Source organism: Girardinichthys multiradiatus, chromosome 2 (genome assembly GCF_021462225.1).
Source record: "Girardinichthys multiradiatus isolate DD_20200921_A chromosome 2, DD_fGirMul_XY1, whole genome shotgun sequence".
NCBI lineage: Eukaryota > Metazoa > Chordata > Actinopteri > Cyprinodontiformes > Goodeidae > Girardinichthys > Girardinichthys multiradiatus.
Window position 1 is genome coordinate 37,215,037 of NC_061795.1, and position 18,776 is coordinate 37,233,812.

Below are 18,776 nucleotides of genomic sequence, written 5' to 3' on the forward strand. Positions count from 1 at the left end.
TGCCTCCATGCCACGCCGCATTGAAGCAGTCATTTCTGCCAAAGGATTTCCGACCAAGTATTGAGTGCATAACTGTACATGATTATTTGAAGGTTGACGTTTTTTGTATTAAAAACACTTTTCTTTTATTGGTCGGATGAAATATGCTAATTTTGTGAGATAGGAATTTTGGGTTTTCATGAGCTGTATGCCAAAATCATCCGTATTAAGACAATAAAAGACCTGAAATATTTCAGTTAGTGTGCAATGAATCTAAAATATATGAATGTTAAATTTTCATCACGACATTATGGAAAATAATGAACTTTATCACAATATGCTAATATTTTGAGAAGGACCTGTATATAGAAAAAAAAAAAAAACAGTACCCTCTGCTACCTCCCTGGGGGAACAATGGACCTGAACGACATATCTAAGATACTAAGGGTCTGTATTTACATTAGTCATTTATTGCACCAATTTTGCTGCTGCCGGTGATTACAAGTAAATTGTAGCTTCATAAGCACTGCATGAATGCACTCTGGTTTCTCATGTTAACCTACGACTCTTTTTCTCAGAGTTTGACAAACTGTGATGATGTGTGAGCCTGCTCACACTTTCCTATGAATTCTGGGTGAATGCTTTGGCTGCGAGGATGATATTAACTGGTAGTCTGAAAGCCCTTTTGTTAGAGTTGTTGCACTAAGTACACCATGTTAAGATTAACACATCTTTTTGGAACAAAATTACAATGGTTTGAGGTGGAACAATGGTGATATGTGCAGCTGTTATGAGATCACTACTCTTCTGTACAAACAGAAAACCAAGCTTTGAACAACGGAGGGGCAGTCAAGTTAATACACTTTTTGACATCGGCTTCAGTATAAAATACGAGTTTGACAACCCTTCCCTTAAAAACACGATGCAGCTGTCACAGAAGTAGCTACAGTAGCTGGACATGAAAAATGTAATTTCACACATACACACAAACAGAGCTGCTGGCCCTTTTATCTTTACAATGGCTTTGAAAACCAATCAGCGGCATGATCAACTGCCACATCAAAAAGTCACTGATTTGGGAAGCTTTTCCCCTACAGGAGGCATCATACAGAAGTCTAGGCTGGACTGTACCCCCACCACACCCACCAGTGACTGTCCTGAGGACCTGGAATGACCTGGGGGAGACCCTGTGTATAACAAAGGTGCTGGGAAGGCGGAATGGTCTCTGGGGGCTCTGGAGAAATTCTTAGAGTAAACAGGTGACGAGGACCTGGCTGCATCTGAACAGATGGCAGAGGTGCACTGAAACGGAGCGAGTCTGTCTGCAAAGCAGGGTGGAGGAGGGGGGATGATGGAATCATGCACCCAGCTGGTCTCCCCTTTATATTCTGGCTCTTGAGGCAATCTAGGGATGTTGCACATCACAGGGGGAAGAGGGGAAGAGGAAGGAGGAATGAAGAGAGGAGGTGGGGGAACGGGGTAGAAAGTAGGGTCATAGGCTCTGTCAGTAGCATGGGTGGAGTTGCTGTGCATGCAGGGAGTTTTCTCAGGAGTGGAAGCAAGCAGCCTTTCTATGAGGCGATCGTCGTCATCAGCTTCGGAGAGGTTATCATACTGAGATGTGTTGGAGGGCCGTCTGTCACCCATGGACCAAGGAACGTAAAGGGAAACTGGGAAATTGGTTGGTTTTGAGGGTGGGACTCTGGGAGACAATGAGGAGGGTGGTGTGTGGACATAGTGAGACAGAGGTTTTGTGGGAGAAGTACTTTTCCTTATAAAGTTTTGAGGGGAAGGTCCTGGGCTTGGTTTTGGTGATAGCTTCATTGGAGCAACCAGTGGTGAGTCTGACCGTGGGGAAGGGGAGTGATGGCGCAGATCTGGATGAGTCTCAGGCCCCAGACCAGGTGATTCCCTGCCTAGAGTCCTTTGGTCAATCTGCTCAGGGTAAAACAAAGGTGGAGGTGGTAGGTCAGGAAGATCCATGAGTTCCACCTCCGTTTGCATAATCACAACATCCAAAGGCGAGGGCTCATAGGGTGGAGGCCAATCCATAGATTCCACTTGGGACTTTGTGTCAGTTGTCCAGTTCTCTTGTTTTCTAGACTCTTGGCAAACCTCTGCGGGTGACTTCTTCACATCTCTACCCAACCCTCCCTCAGTGCATGGTTTGTTTTCTTTTGGAGGTACTAGAGGAACTTTACAATGCCTCAAGAAAGAAGGTGTTCCTTGTGTGCATACAACTAGTGAAGAAACTGACGATGTGTTTGCTCCGGAGAGGATATCTGAGTTCTGGGGTTCAGAAGGAGAAGCAGTCTGATGATTGGTGGTTGCATCTGTTTTCTGGGTCTCTGGAAAAGGCTTGCTGTTGGTCTGCAGATTTATTTTGACCTCCGGAGGTGAGTTAGAATGCAACGGCACAAGGAGAACTGGTCTCTCTTGACCCAGAGGCTTCTTTGGCAGCTCATCTGACTTGGCTAAAAAAAAGAGAAAACAGGCATGACATGGAGACAAAGAAAAGTACAGTACCTGGCAAAAGTGTTCATACCCCTTGATAATCATATTTCATCACGCTACAGTCACAAACCTCAGTGTACTTTTTATTTGCTAGACCAAAACAAAGTAGCTGTGGAGTGGAAGGAAAATTATATGTGGTCTTCAAAATGTTTAATATAAAAATCTACGAGGTGTGGTATGCATTTTTATTTAGCACAATTTATCCCGATACCTATGAAACAAAACATGGCTGTCCACCTAAGCTGATAGGCCAGGCAAGCAAAACATTAAACACAGAAGCAACCAAGAGGCTCATGGTAACTCTGGCGGAGCTGTAGAGATCCACAGCTGAGGTAGAAGAATCTGTTGTCAGGGACAATCCACAAAGCTGGCCTATATATGGATAAATGTCAAGAAGAAAGCCATTGATGAAAGAAAGTGAGAAGTAGTTCTGGTTGGACTTTGCCACAAAGTCCATGAAGGGGGACACAGCAAAGATGCGGATTAAGATGCTCTGACCAAATGAGACTAAAGCAATCTTTTTGACAACATGCATAACACTATGTGAGAACGCACCATCCCAAACTGAGAAAACAAGATATTACTGGTGGCAGCAACATGCTGTGGAGAAGCTTTTGATCAGCAGGGACAAGGAAGAGGTCACAGTGGATGGGTAAATGGATATAATGACAACCCTAAATACACAGCGAGAGCTACAACAGCGTAGTTTAATTCTTAAGGTGACCAAGTCCAGTTCTCAAGAGCTACTATCCTGCAATGTTTAGGTGCGTCCCTGCGCCAACACACCTGATTCAAATGACTTCATTCTATCACCAGCAGTCATTCAGCTCAGCAGAGGCCTGGTAACGAGACAATCATTTGATTCGGGTGTGTTGGCGAAGGGACGCATCTAAAAGGTTTTCAGGATAGTACCTGTTGAGGACTGGGCTTGGGCCCCCCTGGTTTAGATAAAAGCGTAGCCATGTTCTAGAATAGTCTAGTCCCAACATGAATACAATTTGTGGCAGGATATGATAATAACTGTTCACAGATATTCTAACCTGATTGTGAATTAGCTATTTTGCAGTGAAGAATTGACAAAACTTTGGGCTTTTGGATGTGCAAAGCAGGTAGAGAGGACTCGCAACTGCAGGGAAAGTGGCTCTACCAAAAAAGCTTAAATAAAAACAACTTTTTTTTTAATCTAATTGTGACAACTATGGCATAACATGCACACTTCAAAAATTACTTACAGATATTTCTCATCAAATTATTTCCTTGATAAATAAATGTGCAGATGTAGCACTATCCCAGAATTTTACTCATGTTTTTTTTTTAAGTTTGTGATATTTATGTAGAAATCTTTTGTCTTTTGTGTAACCTCACAAACTTTAAAGCAACACTGGTAATCAGAATTTATCAGACAAAGCTTGGTATTAAGAACACAAAGAAAAAGGAAACCCTGCTGCACCTGGAGGAGGTTGATCCAGCTTTTTACTGCGCAGCTCTGACATCGCTGCCTGTAAGTGTTCAACCACCACATCGTCTGGCAGTAGGAACGAATCAGCCAGCTGCTCCTGAAAAAACTCCCTCAGGTCCTCTAGCTGGAGCTTCATCAGGCGTTCTGATTAAACACAAAATGTTCACACACAAACAGCCAAATAAATCCATCTATTTAACACTGGTTTGTTCCAAATGTGGGCTCAACTAAAAGTAACAACTGTTGTTGATAATTCAAGCATCTCTTAAAGGGAAGAAATCAACCAATATGCTGAGATGATGCTTATCTCTGCACCCAATGAAACGTCAGCTTTTGATTCTTCTCCACAGCAACAGGCCAGCTGTGTTATGTAAGCCAGCCAGTGAAGATGCAACCAACCAAGAGAAAGCTTGAGATGTAATCGACACGGTAACACTCTGTGTTACTGCTGCATCTGGGCTTATCAGCATCTTGTATGATTTTGCCCAGCACAACACGTGAATTCAACAAACAGCAATGAGCTTCACACTCACTTTTGTGCAACTTGAGGATTGTATAAGCTATGGCAGATAGTATCTTATCTCCTTCCAACATGTAGATGTCCCATAAGCGCAGTGTGAGGGTGAAGGGGGTCTGTTACGGAAACAGCAGGGTCAGAAATATAGATTGAATAGTTAAAAGCAACAAGACAGTTTAGACAGTTTGTGTTTGAAAAGCTGAAAAAAAACATCCAAATACATACTCTGTCGATAAAGCACTGGAGAAACCATTTGGTGGAGTAAATCCCTGTTGTCATCTGCTCCTTGTCCTGTGGGGACACAAATCAACATGAAACCAAGTCTCTGAGGGTAAATGTTACAACAGAATTTGTTATAAATCTCTGTTTTCAAATCAGCTGAAGTACAGGATGGAGCCACCAAGCTTAATTGTGGGGTCAAACGTGCACTGAAACTCACCAGGTGTTTCTTCAGCTTAGGCAGCATTTTGGAGAGGATGAGCTCATGATGAGCCTGGAAACGATGCAGCTTGGGAAATCCAGGAATGAAAAGTCCTACAAGAAGGCAGAAAAAACCCACAAATGGTAAACGGGATCGTCACGCTGACGGCAGAATTTACAGTAGTGTGAAAAGTATTTGCCTTTCTTTAGTATATTATTATTTTTTAACACTTACATGTTTCAAATTGAATGCATTTTTATATCAGACAAAGAAAACCTGAGTAAAAACAAAATAAAAATTTCAAATGCTGCTTTTATTTACTGATGGAAAAAGGCTGCAAACTGAAGAAATCTGTATTGATGCAAATACAACACTGTAAATGCTGCTGTCATAGTCACATATAAGATAGTTTTCATGGATCAATGTAGTTCATAATCTAGTTGATTGTAAAAAAAAAAAAAAAATCATTGATCAGTTTCTTATTTTTGTTTATCTTCCCCTTATCCTCACCGTGCATGGAGTGCTTGGTGTCTGTAAGGAGCTGGGATAAAGCCCAGAAGGCATCTTCCTCGTTCAGGTACATGAGCAGAATTGCAGCGATTTGACTCATTCCCTGACAGTAGCTGACCTCCTGGGACGAAGACAGCAAAACAAAGTGTTTAAGGTAAACAGGGTGGACAAATAAGAGGACCTCTTCATAATTTAATGAAGCACATGCATAAAGGTCAAAATATTAGGGTTAGAGAGCATCTGAAAGTCTGATGTGGTCTTATAACAGACTGTCATAGCAACAAAGTTTCAAACTGTGATACTAAAGAGTTTTCAAATATTTGCAGTGCTACACATAAATCCTCAGTAATATCATGTCTTCTTGTTGAATTACCACCAAGCCAACATCACAACGATTCACTGATTTGCATGAAACAAGCCCTTGGCAAACACAGATGCACAGAAACGCACTTGGTATTTGTCCATATAAAGGAGGATTTACTTTGCAGATACAAATAGAATCCCAAAATGGATCCTTTCAAGGCAAAACGGTAAATATAATTAGGGTTAAATAGAGGTTAAACTGCACATTCTCTACATTCTTCTCTACCAGCACATATGTGAAAAAGTCAAACATCCTCTTGTCTATTTTGCCTTTCCTTTTTCTCTCTTAGCTCTCCCACTGACCCAATTTCTTTTGAGCATTGTGTGAGAAGTGGGGAAAAGGGAAAAAAGGAGCAAGGCATGCCCACTTCCTCTGGCTCAAACATCTCTGCCACAGAGGAACTGATTTAAAAAAACAAAAAACACTGTGATCAGACATTCAAAAAAGAACTGTGAATGGATGAGATAAAATGAGCATTTACAGAGAAAGACGTGTAGTTTATTAAAGCGAACTAATCCTGCACTGAGAAACAGAAGTCAAACCTTTAATTTAAGGACATTTATTCAAAAACCATTAGGAAATAATTTACTAGGGGCTGATTTTGTATCTGGCCAAATGGGTTTCTGCGTTGTTCTGACCATATGTTTTTGACCATTATCCTATTAAGAAACCCAATTAAAACACATTTACAGTTTCATAGTCCAACAGATTTTTATTTTTAATATCCTGGTATATCAATGAGTTTATGTGTTTTTTCTAGCATCACTTCCAACTGCTTGCAGACTGGGTTAAATGGGTATTAGGGAGACTAGATGACCCCAAGAAGCCACTCTTTCCTGTAGTTCTTGAACAGTGAGCTTTGGAGATTTATTTTCTTAGCTCACTTGCTATCCTGTTCACTATAAGATATAATTCATATCTCCCAGTCCACTCTACAGTACACTGAACTGCAAAGCCTTCATGACATTCATTTTCTTCTCTGTACCTGCCCACAGGGGTCCACCAGCACTGTGCAACTAAGATTTTTGTGACCCTGCTGAATGTTGCGTTCTGACTGCGTTCTTACTTCAGGTACATTTCTTCTAAAGAGATATAAAAGGGGAAGTAATAATTGTGCCACAAGTAACTTTGTAAAAACTAACATGGGATTTGTTTTTCATACCAAATTTTTCTTTTTGTGATTATGCTACTGCTGCAAAAGACTCATTTATACACATCTTAAACAGATGTGCCAGAAAATCAGTCAACATCTGTACCTGTATAACAGAATCCCAAGAGATTTAATACTAGACCAGAGATTGAAAACAAATATCCATATTGTGGCCCCAAATAGAACTGATCCCAGGTCAGGACTGAAAGAGTAAATGGTGACATTTCAGATGACTGAAATCAATACAGTAAATGCCTTCAAAGATCAGGAGCTGAGAATAAAAGTCCAACGATGAGTGACTGAAAGTGAAACAGGAACAACATTTTATAATCATCAAACAGTCTTTCATGCAGTCATGGACATTAACTGAGAACTTCATAGCCCCCACAGGAGCTCACTGCATTGTTTTTGTCCCTGCAGTAAACTTGCTGGTTGCATAATATTATCCTGTTGCTGGCTAAGCAATCAGAGGCAAAACATCTTTATGTCCCTTGTGAGAGAAAAAGCTCCTACAATTTGTGACTGCACAGTTATTAACAAATAAATATATTATAAACTGCTCAAAAAAAATCAAAGGAACCCCTTGAAGTATAATATCAAGTCAGTTAAACTTCTGGGATACTGATCAGGTCAGTTAAGTAGTAGAAAGGGTTGGTAATCAATGTCAGCTGTTTTGGTATTAATGAATGTAACAGCAGGTGCACTTAAGGGGCAACAATGAGACGACCCCAAAAAAAGGAAAGGTTTTGCAGGTGGAGGCCACAGATATTTTTTTCCCTCCTCATTTTTTGACTGCTTTTTGGTAGTTTTGCTTTTGACCAGGGTCAGTGTCACTACCAGTAGCATGACGTGATACCTGGACCCAACGGAGGTTGTACAGCAAGTCCAACTCCACCAGAGATTTGCTGTGTTTCCCTCCATAGTCTCGAGAGCATCGGGGAGATTCCAGGAGACAGGCAGTTACTTTTAGCCATTTACCCAAAGGATAAAAGAACTTTCAGAATATAACATATAGGTCTGGAGAGACTAACTTACATTGCCGAAAGGAAAATCAAAAGACTTTGTTCAACCCTGAGAACCATATTTGAACATTATAGAAGCTGGAAGCTGAACATGTAAATCCTGATCTCATAATAATGCATTTTATGGATATATAATTGATACAGGTTGCTGTGAATATGAGAATGTATGTGTCTGTTCGGATTACTGGTTGAATTGTGATTCATATCAATATGGATATCCAGCATGATGTTTTTTTCCAATTAAGATCTAATGTGTTTTCAAAGTGGTCCTTTGATTTTTTTTAGAGCAGTATATTTAGCTTTGTAATCATTCCTCTAAATCTAACTGCTTGATACTGAATCAGTCTGATCAGACTGAGGTGGTTCTACAACACATTTTTCTCCTTTCAATGTAAATAATAGCAGGATGTTTGATTTCACATATATGCAGTAATTAAGTTAACCACTAAAAATAGTCCTGTTCTGTTCATAACTTTTATGGACAGGATTTCTTGGCGCAGCCAAAGGCCGGAGGGGGTCTGGTTTGGGGACCAGTGGATTTTGTCTCTTCTTTTTGCAGATGACGTGGTCCTGTTGGCCCCCCTCTAGCCAAGACCTACAGCATGCACTGGGTCGGTTGACAGCCGAGTGTGAAGCGGCTGGGATGAAGATCAGCTCCTCCAAGTCCGAGGCCATGGTTCTTGACTGGATATGGGTGGCTTGTCCTCTTCAGGTTGGAGGGGAGTTCCTGCCTCAAGTGGAGGAGTTTAAGTATCTTGGGATCTTGTTCACGAGTGAGGGAAGAATAGAGCGGGAGATCGACAGACGGATCGGAGCAGCTGCCGCAGTAATGGGGGCACTGTGCCAGTCCGTTGTGGTGAAGAGAGAGCTGAGCCGAAAAGCGAAGCTCTCGATTTACTGGTCGGTCTACGTTCCTACCCTCACCTATGGCCATGAACTTTGGGTCATGACCGAAAGAACGAGATCACGGATACAAGCGGCTGAAATGAGCTTCCTCCGTAGGGTGGCCGGGCGCTCCCTTAGAGATAGGGTGAGGAGCTCGGCCATCCGGGAGGGGCTCGGAGTAGAGCCGCTGCTCCTCCACATCGAGAGGAGCCAGTTGAGGTGGCTCGGGCATCTATGCCGGATGCCTCCTGGATATGTCCCGGATAAAGCGGAAGACTACGAGTACGAGTACTAAAAATAAAATGGGAAATATTAAATGCTATGTTTATCAGAAGCATAGGTTATTCTTTATTTATTTTTTTCCCTGAAAATAAACACAAAAGCATTGTCATAATCTTATTTCAGTTGTATACTTAAGAAGAGCTTGGTTTAAGAATGTGAACATAGATGTGGATTTGCTGGCGGTCGAACTGTAAAATTCTGATGAAGCAGTTCAGGCTTAGCCGCACTCATAAATAAAAGATCTCACTGAAGGCTCTAAATAAGAGCGAGAACAGATGGGTCTATAGTGCTTGGCCAGCACCCTGCTGGCACTGAGCAGAAACCAACACAACTGACTGACTTGTGATTGCTGCTCCACAAGTGTGTTAATTTTGAATGCAAGGCAAGTGCATGCGAAACCCCTCAGTTATGTAACACTGACTTAGAATTATACACATATAAGTTGTCGGAAAACACTCACCGTGTTGTAGACAGAGTAAGCGGCCAGTACATGAAACAGTGCCTGCTGCCTGGAGAGGGAACAGAAAAAACCCCTGTTAAAACAAGGATGTGGTTCCTGAGAAACAACCACGAGACTAGTGAAACTCACAGGTATATTGTCCTAAGGGATCATATAAAACAGTTTTAAGTTCTCAGTAGGTTAATGTTGGCAGACCTCTTATGCAACATTTATAAACATATATTAGTTGATGTTACTACAGACATACAGCGCCTTGCAGAAATTTTGTAAAACCCTTGAACAGTATTTTTCACTTTACAGCGAAGTATTTCAATGTCTTTCTATTCAATGTTCATTCCCCCTCAGCAGATATTTTACACTTCTGGAGACAGTTTTGCCTATATCCTTCTTTTAATAACTTTTTTGTTTTTGGTGAAGAGCAATTTTCAAGTCTTGCCACATATTCTCAACTGAACTTGAGTCTGGAATTTGAGCACTGCAGTGTGGCTCTGGTTGTTATCCTAGTGGAAGTTGAATCTCCTACCCAGTCTCAAGTCTTTTGCAGCCTTTCACAGTTCCTTTTTTCAGACATTGACCTGCATTTAGCTCCATTCATCTTCAAATCCACCCTGAGATGCTTCCCTGGCCCTATTGAAAAAAAGCATTCCTACAGCAATGATGCATTAGTCTTGCATGCTGGCCAAAAAGTTCATTTTTAGCTCGACTAGAACAACTTCCTCCATAAGTGTGCTATGTTTACTACGCGTTTTGTGGTAAACTGCAAACAGAACATTTTATGGTTTTCTGTCAACAGTACATTTCTTCTCGCCACTCGTCCATAAAGGGCAAATTTGTGGAGGGTACAATAAATAGTTATCCTGTCAACAGATTCTCCCACCTCAGCTTAGGATCTCTGCAGCTCCTCCTGAGTTAGCATGGGCCTCTTGTCTGCTTCTTTTATTTAATATTCTTGCCCTTGTAGGTTTGCAGATTTGCCATACTCTTCGTTTACAGATAATAGATTGAAAGGTACTCTGTCAGATTTTCAAAGTTTGGGATATTGTTTTATACCCTTAGAAAACTCTGACCTGTCTGGTGTGTTCCTACTACTTTATATGGCTGTTTGGTCAATAATGTTCTCTAAAAAGCCTCTGAGGCCTTCACAGAAGAGCTGTAATCATACAGAGCTAAAATATAAAAATGTTGGGCTCTATTTACCAATTAAGTGATGGCCCTGAAGGCAACTTGTTGCACCAGATTTCTTTTAGGGATATTAAAATACAAAAGCTTGCCAAACTGTCAGGTTTTATGTGTAAAAATAAAAGCCATTTCCTTTTACATTACAATTATATGATACTTTGTTTTTATCTCAATAAATACCCTGAAAATTGTGGCTGTTGTCTAAAATAGGGACAAGTCAAGTTGAATGAAATGTTTTACTAAACACTGCAAGCTGGCATCTTCAATCAAGCCTGTCTAACTGAAGCATTTGTGGTGTGCATCTGTCTGATTACATCTAAAGACTCAAAGGCTTTAGACAGTAGGCACAAAGCACCCATTGTTTGTGCACATGAATGTGTTTGTGAGTGGGGGGTGAATTAAGAAAAACATAATGTAGATGCATAGAGGATGTCTGCCCTCCAGGCCCCAATGACAAAATACATGTCCAGTGGCAGAGACAGGAAAGGAGTTTTAAATAGCTGTCAGTGTTTCAGTGTCTGTGAGACAGCTGTTGACTCGCAGGGAAGGAGTGGGTAGTCAGGCAGGATGAAGCCGTGTTTTGGTCTGTTGTGGACTCAGCAGCTTTGAATTCAAGGGGAAGTACATTACAAAGAGAAAGAAAGGAGTACTCTTATACACTAAGTGGTTTCAACTGTCACTAACATAAAAAAAACATATAATGATGTTTGTGATATATTTTTGAGTTGGTGTGAAATCTATCATTGTTTGCTGCATGTGTATTTCTGCACATGTGCATTTGTACCGGTGCACACTCTGTGTGAATACCATTTCCTGTGGGGCTTTGTGCACTGACAGGAAGGCTAATAAAATGCTGAGAGAAGGAAACCACCACTCCGGTTTACTGCAACTGTGTGGTGTGCTTTATGGTTTAGGCCAGGGGTCACACCCTGTAAGAATCCCACTTGGGGCAAATCTGAAAACATGCGAGATGTCAGAAAACAACAAGGCTGGGGAGATTACTTTAAAACTAAAAAGTAAGACTTATTTAATATCAATGCTTACTTAAGATACCAGAAATCAGGATAAAAATAAAATCTACAAGTGGTTGTTTGGATAAGTCAAAAAATAGACGTTAAGTTTTTTGATCATTCTTTTGGTTGAGAGTAAATAGAAAAGTAAATATAAATTTTAGTGAAAAACAACATTACATAATGCCTGGTTCACAGAGCAAGATTTTAAAGTTGTCAGTTGATCAAAAAAATCGCAGATATAACAGGTTTGGTGCTTGCAGCCACACAGCAAGCACAACACGCCACACGCAAATAGATTTCATTCACGAACATTCAGATGCCAGATGGGAAATCTCGCAAAACCTCTTGAGATCAAATGTGAGTTCAGAGTAAATAAACTTGGCTGATGAAGAAAAAGAAAAGACGCTGGTTAAAGGAGTGGAGACAGCGCAAGCAGGAGCTCTACTTGCTACACTATGATTTGGAGGTAAATTGATGTATTTTTTTAATCTTGGGAAACGCTTTTACAAACCGTGTTTGGATTGTTCTCTATTCTGATATTTCGTTGAGCTTTGTCATCTGTATTTTGGATTCCCTTCTGTGTTTCCGTCACCCTGCTTTCTGATTGGCTACGCATCACATTCAACAGGATGCATGCTTGTTGTTTTGTTCTCGGGGAACACTCACACAATAGGATATTGGGTCAAGACAATCCAACATGTTGAATATCCTCGATTTGAGGTCGAGCGGTCCCAACGTCTTTCAGAGCAGTCTAGATCAGTGTTAAACATAACACACACAGCAGAATATCTCATAAGATTATCTTTAGAGCCATCACGATAATCGGGGCGCCTTAGGATTTTCGGAAAGGGAAGATTGGGTCAAAACTCAGCATAGTTATCTTGCCATGTGAACCCAGCATAAAACTGAAATACATATGAAGAACTTACTTCACTCCAAAGCGGTCCATGAACATGATGTGGTTCCTGAATGTTCTGTTGACGTCCAGGTCTATCTGCTTGATCTCGGTTGAGTAGATTTGAGCCTGCTGCTTCATTTTCTGGACCATGGAAAACGGTTTCATAATAAACATCTAGCAGTTGTTAAAATCAAATCTTTCTTTCTAGTGTATTTAAACATTAACAATTGTTCTGAGTTAAAAAAAAAAAAAAAAAACCTCATACCTCATATTTTCCCAGATTGTCTTGTTTAACCTTTTCTATGTCCAAAAGCAAGGCCCAAGCCTGGCCTCTCAGCTGCAGAGGAATGCCTTTATACACACGCTTCATCAGCTGAAACACACAGAAACATTATGAAACAATATGCAGTCTTCAACACAGCAATCACCGGAGAAAGGCACAGATTCATGTGTATTCCACTTGTATATCTCAAAGAACAAGGACTTGTTGCTTGTAGTCATGTATTTGTTTTGAGTGTCCTGACCACAGAAGTTGAGGTAGTGGTGGTGGGGGTGAAAGAGAAAATGAACTATGTTTTAAAAGGAAATGGAAAATAGATTATAAAAAGACATGGAAATAATACATCCCATAGCAGAGAAAAAAAAGAAGCACCGCTGCTAAATTAAGATGGTATGCTTGTATCTTATGGGAGCTGCTGTTAACCTTTTCACTGTTCTTGTACTTGTCCCATTTCTTCCCCATCTTCAGCCATTTCTGCACTCGCTCCAACTCTTGTTGCTTTTGCTAAAACGGCAAAACACAGAGCACCACAAGTAAGTGAGAGGGCAAAAACACATGAGATGACCAGTGAAATCTGAACATGCAATGCAGTAAATAAAGTCACTACCTTCTCTTCAATTGCAGTGGGTGTTGGCAGTTCTTCCTCACTGGAGCAGAAACACAGAAATACATGTGACTTATTTTGACCAGGACATGTCATTTAAATCCCATATTAAACAGGTTTCTAGGGTTTCCTTCTTTCACCTCCGGAACATTGCCAAAATTAGAAATATCCTATCCAGGAGTGACGCTGAAAAACTAGTCCATGCATTTATTAGTTACTTCAAGGGTGGATTATTGTAATTCTTTACTATCATGTTCACGATTCAGCTGATTCAAAATGCTGCAGCAAGAGTTCTGATGAAAATTAAAAAGAGATATCATATTTCTCCTATTTTAGCTTCCCTTCATTGGCTCCCTGTTAAATCCAGAATAGAATTTAAAATTCTCCTCCTCACATATAAAGCCCTTAATGATTTAGCTCCATCATACATCAGAGATCTGATTGTTCCATATGTTCCTAACAGAGCACTTCGTTCTCAGACTGCAGGTTTACTGGTGGTTCCTAGAGTCTCTAGAAGTAGAATGGGAGGCAGATCCTTTAGTTATCAGGCTCCTCTCCTGTGGAACCAGCTCCCAGTTTTAGTCCATGAGGCAGACACCCTGTCTACTTTTAAGGCTAGGCTTAAAACTTTCCTTTTTGATAAAGCTTATAATTAGAGTGGCTTAGGTTATCCTGAGCTATCTCTGTAGTTATGCTGCTGTAGGTTTAGGCTGCTGGAGGACATAATGACCACTTTCACCCTCTTCGCTACATTCTCACACTACTCTCCAATTCTGCATTATTTGTTGTTATTTCAGCTTTTAACTTTGTTCTCTCTTTTCTCTTCCTAGAAGCTACACCTGGCCTGACTCTGTGTCTACCTGTGACACCTTTCTGGAGAGGGGAATCATCCGAGCTTCTGCTGGCAACAACTTAATGCTCACCCTCTACCGATGACCCACATGGCCTTGTGTTTTAGTGTTTAACCCTTTCTCTCTCCTAGACATGGCAATTGACTGAGCTTTTACTGTAACTAAAAATATGGGCTCTCTTTCAGACTCTAACCTTGAAAACTGTCCACTGTTTCTACATGCTCATCCGGGAGGAGTGAATGCTACAAGTCACTGACTGGATGTAATCTGCTGGGTTTCCTTAGACAGAAAAACTTTTTATCCAATTTGAATAAATAACTTAATCTGACTGCACTGTTCAATGGTTAGGATTAATTGGAATGTATGAACCTGACTGTTGTGAAGTGCCTTGAGATGACGTGTTGTGAATTGGCGCTATATAAATAAACTGAATTGAATTGAAACTTAGTGATGCAGTCACTCACTCTAAATTGTTATCTAAATTACTATGAAGTGAAAAATTCAAAAGACAAAGAGAGTAGGTTAAAAAGAAATTAATGCTGCAGTCAGGAGTTTAGATTCACTCATCATGTACATGAATTTTCACAATGATGCATTTGAATAATTGTTTATCTAGGGTGGACTGATGATACAACAAACCTAATCAATGTTTGGGTCTAAATTGTATAAACAACCTCAAATATATAAGTACACCCTTGTTAATATTTGGTCCAAAGTCCCTTGGCAAGTTGTACCTCGACCACATGCTTTTCATTCCCATCAACAATTTCATTTGAATTGGATTGATTTCCAAGCATGGACTTAGCTTTCATAATAGACTACAACTTTACTGTACAGTTAAGGCCAGGGCTTTCCAAAAAGTTAATGTGACCCAGCTTTATCTATTATGAACCCAGCTTTGATGTCCATTTGGGAGGAATATCCTGTTGAACATCCAACATGTCCAAGTTTTAACCGTTTGGCTGCTTATCTGGAACAGAGTTGAAGAAACTGAAGCTTCTCCACCCATTTCATTCGGCTTTGTGCAATACACCAGAACCCCTCGCAGGAAATTAGCCGCACAGCATGATGCTACCACCACCATGACTGACAGTTGGTATTAAGTTTAGAAGACTCACCTTGAGTCCTCCAAACATAATTTTTCCCTGAGGTCAAATAGGTTAGTTGGTTTCTTTCTGTTCTAACCGTGCAGGCTTTTGGCTTGTCTATATGGGCAACTAGAAATTTCAATCAGGCTTGAAAGAAAAAAAGAAGCAGCAGCTTCTTCTCCTTTCCGTGCCCTCTTACTCCATGCTAGTATTAAACCTTAAGTGGACACAGATACTGGTGCTTTTCGTTCATTGCTCTTGATCATTTTAGCCAATCTTCTTTCAATAGAGGTGAACACTTTGGGTCAAATGGTTGAGACCTGGACACAATTATCTGTTCCAACAGGACAATGATACCAAACCTAAAACTGGTGTTGAAAACAAAAAGACCTATATATATTTTTACATTAATGCTTAAAGAGCCAAAAAACCCACCTAATTCTGATGAACTCTCCCAGGTCTGCCAATAACATCAAATATCCAGTCAGAATTACATTGGACGTTTGTTGATTATTAAAAACCGTTTGATTTCTCTGCAAATAGCAAAGGAACATTTACCTAAATATTACCGGGCAGGTATGTATGCATTTGTTTGAGCTTGCATGTATAATTTTGGCCATTAGATCAGTGAAAATCCAGAATAAATTCAAATTTGTAAACCCAGTTCTTGTTTTTCAAATTCACTGAAGTTGTTGGTTGCATGATCATTCCAGCCAGAAGAAGAATGGTTCAAATAAGTCATTTAGAGCTTGAAAGTAGTTAGATTCATTCACTTAATGAGATAAAATACATTTTAACAATATAGATATCGTATATGAATTTAAATCACAACAAGAAAGATTCAAAGTTACTTACTGGAGAAAGCCAAAGCGGTCAGTGACTTTATAGATGCTAAAGTCAGCATCCTCCCATGGGTCAATGCTGACGCCCTCTTCCCTGCCCTAAAAAAACAAGCGTATGTAGCCCAGATTGGGAGGATTAGGACACAGCATCCTGTTTTGTTACCAAATATTTACTTTAAAACACATTTTATTTCAGTTTAAGGTTTTCATTCATAGGCAATCTGAAGGAAACTCTCCTATTAACTGATAGTACCAAAATTTAGGGATTCACTTTGAATTTACACCCAGTCAAGATGATTGACATAAACCGTGCCGTTTGAAGTTCTAAGGAAAATCTCGCTGGGGACATCTTTCTTATTCAATAAAAAGTGCTTGGTGACTTTAATGTCACTTCAGAAGAAACCTCCTTTTAAATTTCCACCCAATTAAACATTTTTCAATGTAGATGCATAAAACACACATCCTAAAGTTTATCATCTGTTCAACAAAAGATAAAATTGTAGGCCATTTTATACAAGATACCTGTATTCCTGTACACCCCCTTACCTTGTCATATTTAGAGATGATTTCTGCCCGTTCCTCTGCTATCAGTGCGTCTATATCCTTCTTCATGTCAAAATCTAGAAGCAAGCAGATAAGCGAGATCTCAATTAGCATAACTGGCATCCTAATATGTCACACTGTAACTGTAAATGTTTGCAAATGCTGGTTTGATGTAGACGAAAGTAAATGGAATAATCAGCTAAAAAGGTGTACATCATGATTAATATGTATAAGTGACTAGTTTGGTTCAGCTTAAACAAAAACCTACACTTTGTTTTCAAAGAGGAATAACAGAAACTGCGATTAGATTGTACATTTACCCACACTCAATTACATTATCATAAAATGTCCAAAGGAAGTGTTACAAATGTGAAAGTGAGGAAAGTCTACTCTAGTGTGTGTTGACTAAACCATATGTCATTCGAAACAACAACTTTGCACATTGAAGGCTCAGCCACAAGATCTTCATCCAACATTCAGCTACAGTATCTACCCGTTGGTAGTTTGTGGCTGTAATGTGACAAAATGTGAAGATGTTTAAGGGGCATGTGTTCTTGTGCATAGTACAACGCATACAGATTTTGAGTTAGAAGCGATAAACTCTCAACACCGATTGTTGACAAAACAGTTTGTGATTTCAGGATATTTTTCAGGAGCGTGCGCTAGTCTTTAAGAAGAACACTGATGTGTTTGGTCATGATAACAGATGTGAAGAAATTATTTGGTCTCAGTTTAGATCTGGTTAGGTATGCAGAATATTTCCTGTTTGAAACTTTTTTAACCCTGCTCCTTCTGCAAACTGTCAACACTTTATCTTGTTATTTGTCTGACGTGTTTCCAAGGGTCAGCGAGTAAGTAGATTAATACTATCTGGACTGGATCAGTTAAACTTTACCACACAAAATAACTTGTGCAGTGGAATATTTCCAAACAGTTTTTTCAGCCCTGTTTCCCCTCTTTGCAGAATTATGGTGCAAGACTGCAAAATAATCTTCGCAAATTTCATCATACTGTCATGTGTCCATATGTGTTTCAGGAAGGAGTGCTTGAATATACGTGAAAGAAATAGAGAAACTATGCCCATATTAACCAATGATCTTTCAGGGAATTTATGGGATTTATTGCAATTATTCACTGAAGGTTTGAGACAGATTCACCCCGACCTCCATATATGTACACACACACACACACACACAATAGCACCAATATTAACTCACATTGCCTAAATGCAACTGGCATAATTATGATGAGAGACGAAACCATGGTACCAAGAGAAAGAAATATTCAAATACAGACAAAACCAAATCACCTTTACTGTTTTTTTGCGATATCTGAAGTATGGTCTCACTCTGGTACTTTCTATCACTATGTGTTTCAGCAAAGTGACTTATAGAGAGAATGGACCACAGGCTTATTTAGTAAAATCTGCATTAAAAGCTCATGTTTGGAGAAGGAAAACAAAAATTTATTCCCACACTTTCAAAACTTACTAAAAGATATAAAAGACCTAAATGTATCATACAGTCTTGGACAGTCTCCTTCTTTTGAGTACAACAACTGTAGCTAATAAAGAATCAACATGAAGAACCTTCACCAGCTATCTGATATCTATTTTACTTAGCAAACAGAAAAGCTAAACAAGTATGCAGGAAATCTGTATACACAGGCAAGAAAACACAACAGTGTAAGCAAAACTTCAGAACCCTCACAAACATTCCGAAGGTGACTTTTTTAAAGAATCAGGAGACAAGTCTAAAAGGAAGTACATGACAACAAATGCTATGCCCTGAGGAACACCACTGATGATGCTTGACCGGGGCAAACACCATGCCATGCCAAAAGGCAACATGTGGGAGAACACTTGCTTCCTCAAACAATGACTCTTTATGTCTTTCCACTGCTATGCTTCGTTTCA

The 18,776-nt window shown here is 39.9% G+C and overlaps 1 protein-coding gene across 1 annotated transcript in view; it reads right to left on the reverse strand.

Moving 5' to 3' along the window:
• Positions 1-427: 427 nt before the first annotated feature.
• The window catches only part of si:dkeyp-19e1.3 (USP6 N-terminal-like protein), a 31,587-nt gene continuing 13,238 nt past the window's right edge, over positions 428-18,776 (reverse strand). Inside the window, exons 2-14 of the mRNA XM_047381334.1 lie at positions 16,865-16,938; positions 16,332-16,417; positions 13,541-13,580; positions 13,357-13,437; positions 12,919-13,026; positions 12,685-12,794; positions 9,564-9,612; positions 5,401-5,521; positions 4,909-5,003; positions 4,695-4,760; positions 4,486-4,585; positions 3,944-4,096; positions 428-2,453 (exon numbers count right to left, since the gene is read on the reverse strand). Of these exons, the coding sequence (XP_047237290.1) occupies positions 1,039-2,453; positions 3,944-4,096; positions 4,486-4,585; positions 4,695-4,760; positions 4,909-5,003; positions 5,401-5,521; positions 9,564-9,612; positions 12,685-12,794; positions 12,919-13,026; positions 13,357-13,437; positions 13,541-13,580; positions 16,332-16,417; positions 16,865-16,930 (2,490 nt within the window). The 5' untranslated portion in view covers positions 16,931-16,938 and the 3' untranslated portion in view covers positions 428-1,038. The remainder of the gene's footprint in view (positions 2,454-3,943; positions 4,097-4,485; positions 4,586-4,694; positions 4,761-4,908; positions 5,004-5,400; positions 5,522-9,563; positions 9,613-12,684; positions 12,795-12,918; positions 13,027-13,356; positions 13,438-13,540; positions 13,581-16,331; positions 16,418-16,864; positions 16,939-18,776) is intronic.